The 19,822-nt window shown below is 43.5% G+C and overlaps 2 protein-coding genes across 3 annotated transcripts; both read left to right on the plus strand.

The window, feature by feature from the left end:
* Positions 1-289: 289 nt before the first annotated feature.
* Positions 290-4,190, plus strand: COMMD3 (COMM domain containing 3). Its single transcript, XM_046012541.1, has 8 exons — positions 290-446; positions 1,765-1,876; positions 1,987-2,050; positions 2,140-2,174; positions 2,531-2,591; positions 2,681-2,737; positions 2,834-2,893; positions 3,825-4,190. Exons 1-8 carry the CDS (start codon positions 308-310, stop codon positions 3,882-3,884), a joined length of 588 nt encoding a protein of 195 aa, XP_045868497.1. The 5' UTR covers positions 290-307; the 3' UTR covers positions 3,885-4,190.
* Positions 4,191-5,444: 1,254 nt separating this feature from the next.
* BMI1 (BMI1 proto-oncogene, polycomb ring finger) lies at positions 5,445-15,571 on the plus strand. Of its 2 annotated transcripts, none has more exons than XM_046012539.1 (10): positions 5,445-5,696; positions 10,491-10,621; positions 10,967-11,063; positions 11,663-11,718; positions 11,813-11,863; positions 12,032-12,140; positions 12,219-12,264; positions 12,687-12,785; positions 13,146-13,226; positions 13,316-15,571. In XM_046012539.1, the coding sequence occupies exons 2-10, from the start codon at positions 10,510-10,512 to the stop codon at positions 13,643-13,645; spliced, it is 981 nt and encodes a 326-aa protein (XP_045868495.1). In that variant the 5' UTR covers positions 5,445-5,696; positions 10,491-10,509; the 3' UTR covers positions 13,646-15,571. The 2 variants fall into 2 exon arrangements, with proteins under 2 accessions (XP_045868495.1, XP_045868496.1); XM_046012540.1 differs by lacking the exon at positions 5,445-5,696 and adding an exon at positions 6,055-6,197.
* Positions 15,572-19,822: the final 4,251 nt, after the last annotated feature.

Genomic DNA, 19,822 nt, shown 5'->3' on the forward strand with positions numbered 1-19,822 from the left:
CACCGAGCGCGTCCACAAAGCGCCCGGGGCCGCCCTTCTTGCCGAGGCGCCGCAGCTCTCGCGGCTGGCGCAGAAGGAAGGACTGGACGGAAGCCGCGGCGCGGGGGACTACGGGGGGTGGTGGGCGACGGCCGGTGGGCGGCCAAGCGCTGGCCGAGGCGCGAGCCGGGAGGCAGGCGGGGAGGCCGCGGGCTGGGAGGCCCGCAGCCAGCGCCGCCGCCCGAGCCGCGTGCGCGCGCGGCCGCATCAGCTGAGCGCGCGGCGCGTGTCACGTGGTGCGCGTGTCGAAGGTCACGGCGCGCTCACAATGGAGCTTTCGGAGTATGTGCAGAAAGGCTTCCAGATGCTGGCGGATTCTGGCTCCTTCGACTCCAACGCCTTCACGCTTCTCCTCCGGGCGGCTTTCCAGAGCCTGCTGGACGCCCAGGCGGACGAGGCCGTGTTAGGTAAGCCGCTCGGCTCTGCGCTAGATCGGCCTGGGTGGAGGGGCGCTCGTAGAAGAGGAGCGAGACCGAGCGAGAGGGGGAAAACCCCGGGAAGAGGAAGTCTCCCGGCTTTGCCCTTCGCTCCGGACGGAGTGTGGGGATGTGAACCCGGAGCGGACCCTGACCATTGTTGTGTTCCCAGTTGGCACCTGCACATAGCTTGCTACACGTTTCTGGTCTGATTTCTCCTCCCAGTCTCTTTGTTCCTTTGTAAAGCCCGTGTTCAAGTCTTGTTTGTGGCCTAAACATCTAAGGTTTTCAGCCTGGTCTGAGGCAAAGGCTGGTTGACACTTGGACTTCATCAGGGTACCTCCCTGCAATTCAAACGTTCAGTGCTAGGCTGGCAAAGGTTTTAAAGAGTCTGTTTCCAAAGTAATTACTAGGTCACAGACTCCTGACATTCTCCAGCTTAGAGAACACCTCAAGTTCCTGTGATCACTCCAACACGCTAGTTAAATATATTTTGCACAGGTTTCACGCCTAGAATCTTAAAATATGATGCAGAATGTTCTGTTCCGCACCAGTTACCAGGAGATGAGTCCCTTTGAAGTGGTCCGGTCAGTGATTGCGGAGTGCCGTGTCAGTATGGATTGAAGGCATATTTTAAGACAGATCGCTTTTAGATCATTTTCTTAAATATAAATATCCCAACAATTCAAATTTTGTTTTTTCTGTAGTTTCATGATCTAAACCTTTGTACAAAAAGTATGAAAGTGGAAGTTCTTTAAACGAAAATAGTAACCACCACCTGGGTTAATCTCAAAAAAAAGGATAGCTGTCAAAATCTGAAAATATTTTGAAAATTGTATTTTATATTCTGAACTCGTGCCCCGCCCCTGATATATTACTGTCCTGGGAGCCAGTTATCCTAAAAGTAACCATTCTTTAGAGGGAAGGTTTATTCATTCTTACATTTACATCATGTAAAATATTTCTCTTATTTTCCTCTGAATTCACTTCACCCATCATTGTAATGATCACTGTGTAGTTATTTTCTTTCTTTGGGGCTACAGTTTTTTAAAAAACAGTAAGAAATTAAGGTAAAATAAAAGATGATAATTGAGACTGGTAACAGCAGAATTATTGATGTGTGTTCTTTATTGTTTTCCATTGACCTTGTTGTTCATCTCATTCACTTAATATTTGCCATTCCTTATAGTTGAATTCTTTTTGTGTTCTTGTTAAAGGGGATTTTTGCCCAAATGAAAATATCCATTTTAGAAACATGACTATAAAGAATTTATTATCACAGGCATCACTAGCAATTAATTTATTTTAGATCACCCAGACTTGAAACATATCGATCCTGTGGTTTTAAAACATTGTCACACAGCAGCTGCAACTTACATACTGGAGGCAGGAAAGCAAAGAGCTGACAAATCAACTCTAAGGTACAGGATTTATTTAAATATCCATTTGTTTTCAAATAGTACCTTTAAGATTTCAATTTCAGTTTTTAAAATGGACACTAAACTTTGGCTTTTTTTCCCCCTCCCTTTAGCACTTATCTAGAAGACTGTAAATTTGATAGAGAGCGAATAGAACTGTTTTGCACGGAATATCAGGTTACTTACTTAAAGTTTTTTAAATTAACAATTACTATTTTTCTTCTCTTTGCAAAGATGTGTTTTCTTTTTTTCTTTCCCCCCTCCAGAATAATAAGAATTCCCTAGAAAGCCTACTGGGAAGGTAGGTACTGTATAAGGTGTCAAGCTGAGCCACTTTTCACTTGCAGGTATGAATGGAGAGTGCTGGTGTGAAACAAAACAGGACAAAAAGACAGGGATCTTGACCAAAAGAAAGGGGCTAAAGGGCAAGTGAAACAATTGAAGTTAAGCTAATGTTTTTAAAGATAAAGTTTATTGAGATAATTTTTAAAATGCTCTTTACTCTTCAGAACTTGAAAATAAAGTTTAACAATGTTATAAATTCAGAGTAAATTGAAATTGTGTATGTGTGTGGTGTGGGAGGTAGACACCGTTCCTGGTAAAAATAGGAAGTTTTTATGTAGATACTATGTACAAAATTATCATTGTATTTTTTAGTATAGGCAGATCTCTCCCCCATATAACTGATGTTTCTTGGCGTTTGGAATATCAGATAAAGGTAAAGTTTAATAAATTGTTCTCTAGGGGGAATTTAGGAAACTTAAAAAATAGAGTTAAAGACTGAAATTATGTATTGTGTTGTTTTAGACCAATCAACTTCATAAGATGTACAGACCTGCATATTTGGTGACCTTAAATGTAGAGGTATTTACATATAAACCTTATCTAAAATTTAAATGTGAAATGAAATTTTAAATGTTCTTGATTTACATAAACAGCCTTTTTTTTTTCCTTCCCTAGAACACTGATTCCCGATCTCACCCAGAGATTAGTTTTAGTTGCAACATGGAACAATTACAGGTACAGTATTAGGACCTGTGAATATGCCTGTTTATAGATGTTTAATTGAGAATTATGCTTATGGAAAGTTCAAAAGAAAAATTATCTAATCATCTGTCAGTAGATAATGAAGGTTGGTTAGGATTTAATGGGAAACATCTTAAAAGCAAGATTTAAAGTAGGCTTCACTTTTGAAATTAAGATGTTACTCATAAAGAATTGGTTTTATATTTGCTGTTCCCTCTGATTAAGTAAATTTCTGAATTGTAGTATTGAGTGTAAATTTCTTCTATTTGTGGTTAGTTTGCTCCAATAAGACAAAGCAAAATTAAGAACATGTCTTTGAAAATGTCTTCTTTGTTTTCGGAAATTGAATTAAACTTTCAAACAGGATTTTCAATAATTTTTAAATCACTTCTTATAAAGGAGGAAGTACATAAAATTCTAAAATTCTTTGTATTGCCGGTATAAGACTGGAAAAATTCAAGACTACATTTGTTAATGGACAATGATAACGAATTTATTTCTTACCACTTAAAAAAATGAAGAGCATTACTTGAAATTTTGATGAATTTTGAATTTTTCAAAAGGCATCTCCTGTGGAATTGTTTTAATGTAACCATTAATCAAACTTTAAACTTTCAGAAAGTGTGAATACAACATAGATTTTGTTAAGTAACTTGAGAAATTTAGTTTTGATATACCTTGCCTGTTGTGAGGATTCAGTTGGAAATTATATTTCACATCTGAGGACAAGTATCCCACTTGAAGATGAGATATTTTAGAGGAAAATCTTCTTTTGATCCATAGTGGTTTGTCAAAGGTTAAAAATCCTCGTGAATGTTAAACTCGTTTAGAAAGTGCCCCGACTTTTTTCTTGCACCTTTCTCAATCTTGGATACTTCTCTCTTGTGTTTTGTCCTAAAAACGTGGCATTATAAACGTCTTTTAGGATTTAGTGGGGAAACTTAAAGATGCTTCGAAAAGTCTGGAAAGAGCAACTCAGTTATAACTTGGGGAAGTTAACGATTCGCCCGGGTCTAGAGGAAGACCAGGAACGCCTTGTCGTCGGCCGAACCACCGTCTGTGCGAGCTGGATGTCCTACTCTTAAGTAGAAAAATTTTTTTCCTTTTGGATTTATGTCGTTCATCAATTTTGACACTTTTTATACTTGTAAGAGTTGAGGGAAATTCTGCCTAAGTATTTCAGATACCTTTAGTATAAGCTGTACATTGATCCCATTTTGGTCTTTTTCAAGTCTTACAAAAAGAAGTCGACAGTATTACACTCTGAATAAATAAGTTGTTCCCACAAAAAGAGTGGTGAGAGTTTGTTTGGATCTGAGTTTGTGTGTTAATTATTACTTTGAAGACATACATACGATTAGCGTTAACTTTTAACGATCGCCTTTTCTCTGGATTAAAGTTAAACACAGTGGGAAAGGATGCGATCTCCGGGGTTTGTTGAAGACCCCAGCTTCGGGACTTGGGGAGCGGACTTGGTTGCCCCGCGGCGGGAGCCGGCTGGTCCCGTTACCTGCGCCGGGGGGCTCGCCCGCAGCCAGACCCTCGACTGCGGGACTCCTGAGCCCCGGCTCGAGAAGCCCCCGCGCGGAGCCCCTGCCCGGAGCGAGCCACTGCCCGCGCGCGCCCCGCCTCGGCCGCTGGCGGGCGGGGAAGGGGGCCGGCGCGGCCGCGGGAAGACAGGGGCGGGCGCTGTTGTTTCCGCGAGCCCAACTCGGGCGCAGGTTCCGCGCCGCGGCGCCGGAGTCTGGGCCGCAGCCCGTTGGGCTGGCGGGGCCGAGCGGGGGCGGTGGCCGGGCGCTCTCCTCGGCGAGAGCCGGTGGACGTGTGCGCCGCGGGCGGAGGCGGGCGGCGGAAAGAAAGAAATAACGGGGGGTGGGGTGGGCTGAGCTGTGTGCGGGGCCAGAGCGATGCCCGCGCCGAGAGCAGGGTGGCGCGTGTGGCGCTGTGGAGAAATGTCTCCGCAGCCGCGCCAGCGCCGCCGCCGCCGCGCAGAGCGAGGGGGAGGGGGCCGGGTCGCGCTGCTCGAAGGGGAGGGGGCGGCCGCGGGCCCGACTACACCGACACTAATTCCCAGGCCGCCCTTAAGGAATGAGGGGAGCACGTGACCCGGTGGGGGGGCGGGCGGGGGGAGGGGGCGGGCGGACTCTGAGCCATTTTGGAGCCGGTGTCAGTTTCCACTCTGCCTTCAGCGGTGCATTTTTTTTTCCACCCTCCCCTCCCCCCTCCTCATCCTTCCTCCCCTCCCCCCGCCTCTCCGCACGCACACACACGGCGCCCCCCACTCGCCCTCCTCCCCCCACAGCAACTATGAAATAATAATCGTAGTATTAAAGGCAGAGATCGGGGCGAGACAATGGGGATGTTGGCGAGGGAGCCCCGATCCGGATTAGAAACACCTCCCAGCCCCGCAGAATAATACTGATCGCGCCCCCTCCGCGCGCTCCCTCCCCCGAGTGCGGAGCGGGAGGAGGCGGCGGCGGCCGAGGAGGAGGAGGAGGAGGAGGAGGCCCAGGAGGAGGAGGCGTTGGAGGCCGAGGAGGAGGAGGAGGAGGAGGCCGCGGAGGAGGAGGAGGCCGAGGCGGAGGAGGAGGAGGAGGAGGCCGGGCTCGGGAGGCAGCATGAGCCGAGCGCGGCGGCCGCAGCTCCTCTCGGCTGCGCTCGTTGCCCATTGACAGCGGCGTCTGCAGCTCGCTTCAAGATGGCCGCTTGGCTCACATTCATTTTCTGCTGAACGACTTTTAACTTTCATTGTCTTTTCCGCCCGCTTCGATCGCCTCTCGCCGGCTGCTTTTTCCGGGTACGTAGGAGGCGAGGCGCCTCCGGGACGGGACCGGGGGGCGGCGGGGGCCGCGCGGGGCTCGGGCCGGCCGCGGGTGGATGGGGAGCGGCCCCCCCGCGCCTCTCCCGCGCCGGCCGGGAGGGCGCTGACAGCGTGGGCGCCGAGCCCCGCGCCGCCGCCCGCCGCCGCCCGCCGGTCCCGCGCGCCGCCCGGCCCCGCGCGCCGCCCGCGCCCGCGAGCGCGCGCCCGCCGCCGCCCGCCGACTCCCGCGGCGCCGGGACCGACCCGCAGCCCGCGCCGCGCCGCCGCCGCCGCCGCCGCCGCCGCCGCCAGCCGGGCTCGGCGCCGCTCCAGCCGCCGCCCGCTCCAGCCCCGGACGCGCCGCGCGCGGCCCCACGTTTTAGTTCCTTTCTCCCCCGAGCGCCCCTCTACACCCTCGCGACGCACATGGCCCCCGAGAAGAACACTTCTATTTCCAGTCTCTGCGGCTCTCCCCGCCACGGCGCCCTTTGTTGAGAGGTAGATTTTGATGAAACGGGGACGGGTTCCTGAAATCGGGAGCTGCTCGGGTCAAGTGGCTTCCCTCTTCTCCCGAAGAAAGGGCTTTTGAGGGGTTTAAACATCCAGAGAATGCCCTCATTTTATAGGGACGGGTTACGTGGGGGGCAGCGATCCTGCCAAGGTGGATGTTAAACTGGAAAGAGCTCAAACAAAAATGTTATTAACTTAAGTTGGAGGGACACTTGTGTGAAATTGGATGGCTTGTAAGATGGCGGTTCCCAGTTGTTTCCAAGGTCTCCTGCATTTGTGTTTAAAATGGTAAAGTTTTCAAGGTGTTATTTGTTGGGAGTCTTAGATAAGTTCTCTAAACACTACTTGGGACGTGCGCACTGAGAAGTGGGCATTTCAAATTTGGAGCTTTTTTTGGAGTGATGATGGTGACTGGACGTTAGTCTTGCAAGAGGTTTCCTCCCCCCCCCCCCCCCATTCTTTTTTTCTGTGTTTTCTCCTTGGTGACTGCACTTTTTCTCTCAACCTCTACTATGGGATGCACTTAGAACCTTGACTTAAGTCCACTACGTTTTATAGGTTTTGCTAAAGGTCGTGTTGGTAAAGAGATGCTTTGGAAAAGGAGGACCAAAAAGTTGACTACATATGTTTACACAATCTTTTGGGTTTGACAGCGATATAGCATGATCTTTTTCCCAGAAATTTACAGTTAATGATTGGAAGTAAACAAGTAGAGAGACTTTGATCATTCTCAATTGCAATAAAAGGATTTAGTGGGCTTAGTGGTCACGGTCCAACATTTGAAAGAGAAGCATGTATTTAACCCCTTCTCTTAAAGTAGGCAAAATTCTGGGCATGTTTATCCAAATCCAAGTGTAGGTTGGTGGTACCTAGAATGCTATGAGTAGTTCAAAGTATGTTTTATAGGAAGCGCAACCCTCAAGTTCTGAAAACACATTACAGGCTTTAATAAAGACTTGAAAGTTAAGGATGCGAACTGTTGACAGTATGTGACTTATGTGACTATGTTAATATTTTAATTTTATTTTAAGTAGACTGATCAGAATCCCTTAGAGATTGATTTTATGAGCAAATTTACAAACTTTTTAATATTTGAGTTCATTCCTGTACATTTGCCCCAGAGTGCAGAGGTGTTTGAAATAACCTACCTGTGCAAATTATATGCTTAGTAACAGTATCATTAAAGCCATATAAAAGACACTAGGCATATGTATACACATATACGCTTTTGTAAAAAAAAAAATGAGCATTTAATTGTACTTGATAAATTAATTAATACTCTACCACCAAGTTCTGAGCTGTGCATTAAGTACCCAACTGAGCAAAATTCTCTTGGAGTCAAGTTAGTCCAAACTTTACCCATATTTCTGCTGGGCTGTGAACCCCAACCGGGGTTATGGAGTTCATTTGCATTTCTTAGATTGCAATAGTCAAGCTGATTGTTAACATAAGAACTTGCTTCTGTTTTGCTTCATTTTGACACTATTGGTGTTAGGCCTCTCAACTAAACTGACAGTCCCAACCAAGTATGTTACAGTGGCAAATTTTAACTATTGAGTATTTTTACTGTGGTACGTTTGGTGCATTTTTATTTGCCTACCTGGCAGTTTTCTGTGTTGGAACGTGGAAGGCTTTCATTTCTAAGGTGCAATAAGATTGTTTCTTAAATCTACCAAGCATGTCAAACGTTTTGGAACTCATCCTTAGATTGCCAGGACTTTCAAGTGGTATAAAAAGATAAAGAACTGATTTTTATGTAAGTAACAAAGTGGTATTTACTAGCATTATAGATGGTAATAGGACTGTGGCCAGATTCCTCAGAACTGAGGTAGAAGAGTTGTGTGAATTAAGACTTAAGATGAATTTGAAAGGTTTAGTCAGGTACCTGTGCCTTAAATGTTAAAAGCCAACCAGTAGATTACCCTCCACTGAGGTTTGACCTGTGTATTAGTATTTGTGCTTGGTGTTTTCTGTACAGTGGAGAAATAAAGGCAACTATTTTTATTGAAGTCCCTTTCTAAACTTCATGTTCGGTGGCATTAGTGTGAGATGCTTTCACAAGGAGATATAAGTATCACCTTGCTATCTTTCTAGGAAAGGACCTGTGGTTTCACAAGGAGAGTTTTCTTTAAGAATTAAGGTTTGTCTTTAGTCAACCACAATGGATGTAAATATTGCTACTGTTTAGGGACAGTGCTCCATCCACAACTTCTCTGCAACCCCACTTAGATCTATTTTAACAATATGTGAACAATAGTCTTGTAAAAAAAAGTAATTAAAAGATAACTGAGGAATCACAGGTGAAGTTTTCTGGTTGAAGTTGCCAGTTGCCAGTATGGTCACTCTCATAAAAGAGACTTTGTTTTGTTTTTACCGTTTTTTTAGTGCTCTAAAGCCATTAGTTTCAGCCATTGAGGTATGTTGATTGGTATTTCCTTCTGCATTAAAATTCCCTAAGAATTAAAACCTCAATTGTATCTCCCAAGTTTCTCAGGTTCCTAGATTTCTGTTGAAAGCGGTTTTAAGAATGTACTTCAAACAGGTCTAGAAGCTTGGTCCTATTTTAGGTTCCGAAATGAATGAAGTGGGGGGTGAGAAATATATTTTTCCAGAGCACTACACGAAATAATTGACTTCCCTGATTGTCCGCTGGTGTATTGTTGCTGACAGTCTCCCACCGTGACTTTTCTATAATATATGCTGTCTGTTCGGGATATTATTCCATCGTGTGGGGATTTGTATGGAGGTTAGGTTGAGAAAATGACATTTGTTTTTCTCTCCTATCGTTGCTCTGGGTTGACAAGGTGTTGATTTAGCGTTGGGAATGGACTGGTCACATGGTTCTTTACTTATTGTCACTCCCGTACCGATTAAAGTAGTTTGTCTTGCCTCCAGCATAGTTCAAATAAAACACGGCTTTGCCCCCTCCTTGTCTTCTTGTAAAACAGATTTCACTTTTTAGCCTTAGCAAAACTTTGTATCGCTCATCTAATCTGAAGGAGAACTTCATATTAGAGAAGAAAACTTTAAAGAGGTTCAGTTCAATAAACATCTCTGCAATCTGAGCTCTGACGGTTTCGGGCTAAGTGCACAGTTGGCAATTCTCAAAAGGTTCCTTCGTGAAATTTTTGACCTAGTGATTACTAACAGGAGAGACCGAGTCAAGATCTGAAAGAAGCTCTTCGCACCGAGTCGACTTGGAAAGAGGCCCCCAAGAGTGTCCGAAATGGCCGGGAGTGCGGTTTGCATTTTCCTTTACCACTCGCACGCTCAGGGGGCCCCCCAGGCTGCCCGCCCGGTTGCCGCGGCCGGGATCCTGCTCCCCAGCGCCGCGGGCCTCGTGGGGCTGCCCCACCCCCGAGCGGCGCGGCCCGCACCCCACCCCACCCCCACCCCCCCACCCCCCGCGCGCCGGCCCCGCCCCCGCGCCGCGCCGGCCCCTCCCCCGCGCCCGCCGCCGCCGCCTCCGCCCCGCCGACCCGCACGCCCGCCGAAGCTCCGGGCTCGGCCCGGCTTCGCGCGGAGTTGCAGCGGTGGCCGGATGCCAAGTGTAAGTGTAAGTTGCTATGGAAACCCCGACAGGGGCGAGTTCCGAATCCGGAGCGAGACGGAGCCCAGGGCGCCGCCGGATCCGCCCCTCGCATCCAGGCCCCCGGGCGTCCGCGCGCTCAGGCCCCAGCCCGAGGCCGGCTGGAGGTGCTTCTGCGGCCCCAGCACCCAGCTCCGGAAATGCCAGGGATGCAGATAGGGCAGAATTTGTTTTCCCTTTGTATCGCGTGAAAACGTGCCAGGTTCTGGTTTTTGGAACCGCCTAAAACAAGAACCCCTGGGAAGCCAGGGCAGTCTCCCGGATTTTCGATTGAAGATCCATAAGGAAGTTTTACAATAAATTTGGAGACCTGGGATAAGCCCTGGCGGTTGGTAAATATCTGCGGGGACTGTGTGGCGTCTGCAGCAGCCTTGGGGCTGCTAGGCTAGAGGACAAATGGAAGAAAGAGACCCGAATACCCAGCCCCCACCCAGACCTTTTCTTCTCTGTCCTGGAATGAACTGAGGGACCACAAGTTACTTTACTTGAATCCTTTTTCGTCATTTCACTATAATTGATTCAGGTCTCATTAGTTAATTCCTTCTGTTGAAAACGTTGGGACAGTCCAGCTGTACAGTGTTAAACGAGTTTTATGAACTCCTCAGCATTTCAGAGCCTTCGGTTACTAGAAATTGGGAGATAATCTCGTTTTTCTTTCTGTGGATTATGGCCAATATTTTTGTGTCTTGCAGGGCATTTTATCAAGCAGAAATGCATCGAACAACCAGAATCAAGATCACGGAGCTGAATCCCCACCTCATGTGTGTGCTCTGTGGAGGGTACTTCATTGATGCCACGACCATAATAGAATGTCTACATTCCTGTAAGTGCAAAGTTCTAGACCTTTTCTTGTGTGTCATGTGTATTTCTTATTTCTTTTTGATGTTTGAAAACTGTTAACAATTCCCACAATCCTTGAGAATGTTGTTACAAAGTGATGGAGTCATTTTCTACTCTTGGGTTTGGTGAATTTCTGTTAATGCATATTTTAAACGTGTAACTGCAATGTATAAGTATTCTTAGGATGTTAATTGAGTTCATTTAGGTCATTGGAGATACCTTTTGACATTTAGCATTTTGCTACCCCTAGTTTTCCATTTTTGATACTAATTTCAATGCTTAACATCTAATTTCTAAACTTACAAAACTTCTGTTTTTCTACATATAGTCTGTAAAACATGTATTGTGCGTTACTTGGAGACCAGCAAATATTGTCCTATCTGTGATGTCCAAGTTCACAAAACCAGACCACTACTGAATATAAGGTACGAAAAGTTTTAAAATTATTGTCTCTAATTGTTATTGGAATTGCATAATTTAGTGAAGGTTACCCTGTTTTATTTTGTCACACATTTACCATTGAGTCTCCACCTAATGCGTGTGTTTTGTGAAGGTTGCTCTTCATATCTTGCCATTTTAATGATGACTAATTTTAAGCAAAGTTCAGTATTATCGAGGTGGATTTTAAGTGTTTTTTTAAAACATTTTTTTAAACCTGAATTAGTTCTCCATTTCTGCATTGCTTTATTGAGTTTATGACAGGTAGGGATGAGTGTGTTTAAAGTGCTTCCATTTTCTTCTCTCTGTTCTCTTTCGTATTAGCTAACTTAGCAATTTGAAAGGCACACTTCTCTTGATTCAGTGAAATATGAAGAATTTCTTAATGAATGTAAAAGTATTTTTCCACTGATTTAAAAGGTTACTACTACATGAAGAATTTTTATTCTCACAATTGTTATCTGATGAAGACTCTCACAATCACATAAGATACTATACTATAAAGAAAAAGAATCTATAATAATTTATGAGCATTTAAAAATTTTGAAATTATAATTAATAAGTTAGTTTTCTAATTCTTTTTCAGGTCAGATAAAACTCTCCAAGATATTGTATACAAATTAGTTCCAGGGCTTTTCAAAAGTGAGTAACATGCTTACAAATGAATTTTTACAAAGTATTCATCAGCTTTACCTGCTGTGACAAATGTTTAAGTCTTTTTTCCCCCTCTCTTTAGATGAAATGAAGAGAAGAAGGGATTTTTATGCAGCTCATCCTTCAGCTGATGGTAAACTCTTTAGAGAGGGAAAAGACATTTTATTTGGCGGGAGAATTTATTACTCAATAATATATAAAAATTGAATTTCACTTAAAAGTACCATTTCCGTTTTCCTACATATATAATATTTTAATTAAATGTTCAATTTTAAAATGGAATTTCAAAATGTCTTTATAGCTGCCAATGGCTCTAATGAAGATAGAGGAGAAGTTGCAGATGAAGATAAGAGAATTATAACTGATGATGAGATAATAAGTTTATCCATTGAATTCTTTGACCAGAACAGGTAAATTCTGTTGGAAATGTGTTTTATGCTAATCTGTTCATAGATGCATTGTTCCACTAATAAAATTATGTTTCTTAGATTGGATCGGAAAGTAAACAAAGACAAGGAGAAAGCTAAGGAGGAGGTATGTCCCGTGTTGCAAAAACATACAGAGGAAACATTGTTTGGATTCTAGATTTTATGAAGGTGTATGTTGCCCTTTAGGATATTCTTAGGCTAGATGATGCTGTCAAATAGGAGAAAAATGATTGTATTTGATGTTTAAGAATGATATATATCTGATAATAATTAGATAGAATTTGCTCTATATATGATTATGATGCTTACAAAATACTTTAAATAATTAATGTTTTGATGTATTTAAAGTTTTCTTATTATATTAGAAATCTCCTTATTTTGTATTTAAGTAAACTCCAAGTTGAGAATTTAGTCAGTCTCAGTTTTGGTATTCATACTTTGTATCATATTGAGGCAACTTAACTGAAATTTTTTTCTTACCCGAAAGTTAGAAATTTTAAAAAATAACTTTTCTAAATGTATTCTTAGGTGAATGATAAAAGATATTTACGTTGCCCAGCAGCAATGACTGTGATGCACCTAAGAAAGTTTCTCAGAAGTAAAATGGACATACCTAACACTTTCCAGGTATCTACTTTATAGTTTTTGTGCATTCAATGTAGATTTTTTTTTTAATTCAATGACTTTTTCCTTTTTGGATTCTGAACCCGAAAAAAGCAACAGATTTTTTATTTTAGATTTAGAACTTAATTGGAATTGTCTCTTACAATGTTTGGTATGAATTTCGTTTTATGCTATAAAAACAAATTCCTTAGTAATTTCAGGAAATATTTTTCCTCATTTGAATGTCAAGAGGGATTCTTTCCTTGTCCAGCTGTTTGAAGAGAATGTTTGTTAAAGCATTTTTGGATTGCATTTAGATGACAGAAAATGTCTCTATCTTTGTTTTTCATGGTACTTAGTAATTGAAATATTATTTTCCAATAGATTGATGTCATGTATGAAGAGGAACCTTTAAAGGATTACTATACACTAATGGATATTGCCTACATTTATACCTGGAGAAGGGTAGGTAACATAACTAATACTCCGAGATTATTGTGGTAAAACTGTATTTAAAGAGGACTGATCTTTTTCCCCCCCTTTTCACATTGTAGAATGGTCCGCTTCCTTTGAAATACAGAGTTCGACCTACTTGTAAAAGAATGAAGATGAGTCACCAGAGAGATGGACTGACAAATGCTGGAGAACTGGAAAGTGACTCTGGGAGTGACAAGGCCAACAGCCCCGCAGGAGGTGCCCCCTCCACCTCTTCCTGTCTGCCTAGCCCCAGCACTCCCGTTCAGTCTCCTCATCCTCAGTTCCCTCACATCTCCAGCACTATGAATGGAACCAGCAGCAGCCCCAGCGGTAACCACCAATCTTCCTTTGCCAATAGACCTCGAAAATCCTCAGTAAATGGGTCCTCAGCAACTTCATCTGGTTGATACCCAAGACTCTTAAGGAAAAAAAATTTTAAATCCCCGATTTATATAGATATCTTCATGCCATTACAGCTTTAGAGATGCTAATACATGTGACTGTCGTCCAATTTGCTTTCTTTTGTAGTGACATTAAATTTGGCTATAAAAGATGGACTAGATGTGATATTCATATGGACGTTAATGGAAAAGAGTGTTCCTCTAAAGAGAATTGGTTTCTGAGAAGGCAGGCAAGATGTTTTTCTGTGTGTTAGGCAAGATGTGAAATGGTTTTTGTAACCATTGTTCAGATTTGAAAAATTCTGCAGTGGATATAAACATTGGGCCATAGTTTGTTAATCTCAACTAACGCCTACATTACATTCTCCTTGATTGTTCTTGTTATTATGCTGTTTTGTGAACCTGTAGAAAACAAGTGCTTTTTATCTTGAAATTCAACAAACAGAAAGAATATGCATAGAATAATGCATTCTATGTAGCCATGTCACTGTGAATAACGACTTCTTGCATATTTAGCCATTTTGATTCCTGTTTGATTTTTACTTCTCTGTTGTTACACAAAACCGATCAAAGGAAAGTAAACTTCAGTTTTACAATCTGTATGCCTAAAAGCGGGTACTACCGTTTATTTTACTGACTTGTTTAAATGATTCGCTTTTGTAAGAATCAGATGGCATTATGCTTGTTGTACAATGCCATATTGGTATATGACATAACAGGAAACAGTATTGTATGATATATTTATAAATACTATAAAGAAAATATTGTGTTTCATGCATTCAGAAATGGTTGTTAAATTCTCCCAACTGGTTCGACCTTTGCAGATACCCTATGTTTGAGCCTTATCAGCATAGAACATTTTTAATGTGGATTTCTAATTCTAAATTCTATTCCATTGGAAGCAATTGGCAAATCATAATACTGATTTTCTCTAGTAATACATGTTTACTTTTAAAATTGTTGCAGTGAAGAAAAATTTTTAACTAAAGACTTTGGAAACAGTGTCTTCATTTCCTATTGCCTTTGATGGAATGAATGTGTTTTTAAAATGCGTATTGATCACCGTAATTCTAAAACAAATTTTTAAGTAAACCAGCAAATTTCTGGAAGAAGGCATTTTATCTAAAATTATTTTAGCATGTGGTTTAGCAGTTACTTCAAATTTAAGGAGTTGCTTTAACAGTTATAAACAATGACATATGCCCTCTCTCTAATATCTTGAAATAGAAGCAATTTATTTTTAGCTTCTCCAGGTATTAATTTTTAAATAGAGTGAACATGTTCAATTTAAAGTATGAATAACCACAGCCGTTTTCAGTTTGTGTTTTGCTTTGGTCGAACTTGGTGTATGTTCATCACCCATCAGTTATTTGTGAGGGTGTTTATATGAATATCGTTTCATGTTTGTATGGGAAAATTGTAGCTAAACATTTCATTGTCCCCAGTCTGAAAAGAAGCACAATTCTATTGCTTTGTCTTGCTTATAGTCATTAAATCATTACTTTTACATATATTGCTGTTATTTCTGCTTTCTTTAAAGATACAGTAAATGAAGTTTTATGAAACCACAAAATACATATATTTTTATTTTGACCTAAATTTGTACAGTACCATTGTAAGTGTTGTTTCTAATTATAGATGTAAAATTAAATTTCATTTGTAATTGGGAAAATCCAATAAAAAGGATATTCATTTAGAAAATAGCTAAGACTTTAATAAAAATTTGATATGAAAAGCACAATGTGCAGAAGTTTTGGAAACCCTACTGTGGATTACAACAGGTAAAACTAAAGAGAATCCATTGCTGTCTTAAATAGTGATGTTGCTAAGAAGTCCATGCTTTGTTGTATAATTGCTTGATAGCCCAATTGAAAGATGTATCTGTTTATTTACTCTACAATCTTTGAAGTAAAAGTTACCCATGTTTGCCAATTTTGGTGAATTTAACTCATTTTTGTAGGCTTCTAAAGTTTTTCATGATGTTATCTAAGAAAGAAAAGTTAGTTGATGGAAGTTTCAAATGATAGTTTTACTTTGGATGATCATGTATATAAAGAATGAAAAAATATTTTTCAAAGACTAAAACCTTCAAATGCTGGTGGACCTGTCACTTGACTTACACAAAACCAAGTTGTGAGATCAACATGGAACTAAAAGACTTAATAACTAAACCTTTTAATGATGGACTTATTTTTGAAATTGCTTATTAAAAATCAGATCTTACACTTATGACTCACTTAACACTGTTTTACCATACTTGAAAACATAAATTTATTTTGTTCGAAAGGACTTTTTTTCCCTACTCTATTTGAAAATTTCTTAAGCGTTAAAGGATATTTCATCTAAAATGTCTTTGTCTTTTAATAAAACAGAAGATAATGTTTTGCATTCTCCCATAGCCAGCTTTCACAGTTCTGACAATTAAGATCTAAAACTTTTGCTAAGCTACCACTTTAAAAAGTTTCAATCTTGTAATAACCCATATCAAAGCTGTTAACTTTGTAACTCTTAGCAGTAAAAGCAGGGTACATGAGAAGTAGGCTTTAAGTTTGGCATTTGCTTCTGAAAAGTATTCTAGGATTCTATATCACGAAGTTAGTGCTAACAAAATATTCCACAGAAAATGCCTAAATTGATTTCACAGATTTTAGCTTAAATGCAAAAAAGGGGCTGGTTACTGTTGTGTAAATAGCGATCTATCTTGCTTTACACATGCATACCTCTTTACAAGTACTTTTTGCTTTTAAAATTGCCGGCCGCTAATTGCACTGAGTGGGAAAAAAAGAAGCTGCCCTTCGGTTGACTTAACCTACCAACCATATTGCTTCGTTTCCATTTTCATCCATGCAGATGTTAGGATTTCTGGAGGTACAATGCAACTTGCAGAGTAAGCTTGCAGGGGCATTCCTACATCTTTTCCTCTTATTCTTTCCCCAGTATTTGGGGTTTCAGTAGACACATGGTATAGGCCTATAAAGATCAAGTTTTATTGTGAAATCTCAATAGGAACCCATGTGAAATGCTACTTTCCACCCGCCAAGAAGAAATGAAGATGTTCGGTTTTTTAAAAAAAATAGCTTATGGTCATCTTTTGAGGGGATGGAATCTTAGTTTTAGAAACAATCCACTTGGGACCAAGTCTTAGAATCTTGGGGTGATGGAACTGGGTTTTGGTTGTTTTTTTTTTTTTTTTCTCCCATTTCTTTTATATTTTAAAGGTTTGGTAAATACATCTTTTTTATTTTCCCTCATTGCCTGTGGAATGATAGTTGGGAATTCTGGTTTAGTCTAGTGCTTCTATGAAATGGAGGCTACATCATATTCTGCAATACGGTGGTTGTTTCCCTCATGCGGTCTTCCTAGCATTTTATCCAAACCTAAGGTCTTGAGGAAATTACATTTAAGAAGATCCTATTTGACAACCGTATATATTTTAAAGACATCTGATATGTAAAGAGCACAGAAGGCAGCTCCTGCATAAGGCTTTTGGGTTAAATAGCGTCATTTCACTTGAGGATGTTTCTTCAAGTATAAAATGAATAGCACAACAGGTGGTTATTTCTAAGATCGCTCTAAAAAAAATCCTGACTCATCCCAAATAAAACCTTATATTAAATTGGGACCACAGAATTCAGATAGGTCTTTACAAGAAAGAGAAAGTATCACATGTTAGAATCTCCTAGTAAGTCAGATTTGGGAAATCACCCCGCGAATTCCTTGAGCCAGTGGATCTGCTTGCAAATCTCAAGATCGCCCAGTTTTGATTATGAAAGTCTCCGAAAATGTTTACACAGTAGAGTGTTTCCTGTTTCCGCAGTTAATTTTTTTAACGTTTTTTTCTTCTTTTGGTTCTTGAAACGGATTTCCTTTATTTGCACCAGTTTCTTTTTCTTAGTGTGCAATTTCTAGAGTTCTCACATGAAGACCTCACTGTCAACCTTGTCTTCATCAAGTCGACGACATCAAGTCATTTATCACTGCAAAAGCTGTTCTAGGATCCTTATGGGTTTTCTGAAGAAGTTCAACCGCATGTGGAAAACTCATCCCGAAATTTCATTGAGCCCTCCAAATAAACAGTAAGCACTCAGTAAAACTTCCAATGAGTTAAATTACTCCCATTCTTCTGGACTCTTAAAATATACCTTCCAGAGACTTATCAGAAAGAACTTTCAAAAATAGCAGGTGTCCTTCCCTCAGAGTCACCTACATTTCAGGAAATATATTACTTCTTGCTCTGATTGCTGGGCCATCCTAAAATCCAGCTTCACAAAGAACATGCTTTCAAGTGCGGTGCCGAGTTGGTGCTCACAATTCTAACCCCCTAAGTCAGCCAGAGCTCACACCGAGAGAAGAGACTCTGGAAGGCTGCGGACCAGGATGCTCGGGAAGCGCGTGGAATATCGAGATGGAACGAATGGGAACGTTACCGAGATGGATAAAGACGTTACTGGAGACTGAGAAATCTGTCCAAAAACTACAGTGTTTGGTCTAAATGCCCCCAAGAGTGGAAGATACCCAAACAAAGCCGAAGACAGGAGAGCACTGCGCCGCTTGGAAGAAAAAGCGGGGAGTGAGGATGACTGGGGTGGGATGGGCAACGGCTTAAAAAAAAAAAAAAAAAAAAAGGAAAGAAAGAAAGAAAAGTCTTCTTATATTCAGGCGCCCCGCGGAAAGGCACAGGACGACCGCCTGCAGAAAATGAGCTCCCGTTCCCGGCCGCGCTGTCTTCTCGGTCAGGGAGCCTGTACCAAAAGGGCACGTTCAGGAGGAAACCGCCATTCTCCCTGTCCTTATTTTTCAACTAGCCGCTCTCAGAGGAGTGTAAAGAGCTACAGCCCAGACCTCGGTTGCCACGGCGCCGCGGGGGCTCCGCCAGGCCCTACGGAGCGAGCCGAGGCCGCGGGGCGCCGGGAGGCCATTTTGCGCGTGCGCCGCTCGCCTCGCGCCGCTCTGGGTTCGGCGGATTCGGATCCCGCCAAATTTGAAAGCAAGATTCTCAGGCCCCGCCGGCTTGGGAAGCGGCGAAAAGAAGTCGTTTCTCCAAAGTCGGAAGCTGCGGCAAGGGGCGGCGACCGTGAGGTGCGCGAGGCCTCCCAAGGTGGCCACCTTCCTGCCGAAGGCTTGCCCACTGGGCGAGACATCGGCTGGTCTGCCGGGCCGCCGGGGCTCGGCGACCGCCCCCGGGCCTCGAGCTCAGCGCGGGTAGGAACGGACCCGCGACCGGGGAGGCCGGGGCGTCGCCCGCGAAGTCCGCAGACGCGCGTCCCGGCTTTGCCCCTCCTCCTCCTCCCGCTTCAAACCCTATGCCCTGTCTCCTTCAGCAACGAGGTGTCCTCGCAGTTTGGGTGTTTGCTGGATAGACTGCAGACTCAATTAATAACAAAACGTAACGCTGCCATCTTGAAGGTTCCTGAAGGCCGCGCTTCGAAGGCGCTGACGGGGAAGGCCGATGGTTCCAGACCCCTGGGTCTTAGCCGGGTGGCCGTGTCCAGGATGGGGTGGCTTCGCGGCAGGAACCTCACACCTTGAAGACCCAAAGGCGACGCCTAGATGGTCTCGGGGCCAGGCGAACCCGGGAGGTTTGGCGCCCTCGCGCCCTCAGCGCGGTCCGCGGCCGGGACGTCGCCTCCGAAAGACGCCCGGACGCCGCCGGCTTCCGACAGAGCCTGCGCCGGCCGGACCCCCAGGGTATACAGGCTTCTCTGACCCGGGCCTCCCACTGGCACCCGAACACCGGGAGAGAAAGGATCAACCTGCGAAGGGCAGTCGGGGTAACGGCAGAGAAGTGAAAGCGGCCTAAAATGGGCGACGCCGAGCGAGTCCTCTTTATCAGCGCCGCAGACTGCCGGAGCCGCCATTTGGTGGCGGATTTGGGTACTTCAGTAGCACGTTGTGCTGAACGTCACAACTGGCTTGTAAACGTGGCAGGGTCATTTTTAAGCCGCGCTTTTTAAAAATTCAAAATTTTCCCTAACCTTCTCCCTCGGGGGCACTGGACGCCCCTCCCCCGCCTCCCGGCGGGCCGCTCCGCTCGCCCCTCGACCCGGGGCGGGGGGTGTTTCCTCGGGGCGACGGCGGCCTCCGCCCGTGCCCAAAGGCTGGAGTGAAGCGAGCCGGAGCCCAGCGCACCCCTAAAGGGGTGTCTTCCTCCCCGTTTGTCAGAGACGGGGGCGGTCGCGAGCC

The sequence above is a fragment of the Meles meles genome, chromosome 7 (genome assembly GCF_922984935.1).
Source record: "Meles meles chromosome 7, mMelMel3.1 paternal haplotype, whole genome shotgun sequence".
NCBI lineage: Eukaryota > Metazoa > Chordata > Mammalia > Carnivora > Mustelidae > Meles > Meles meles.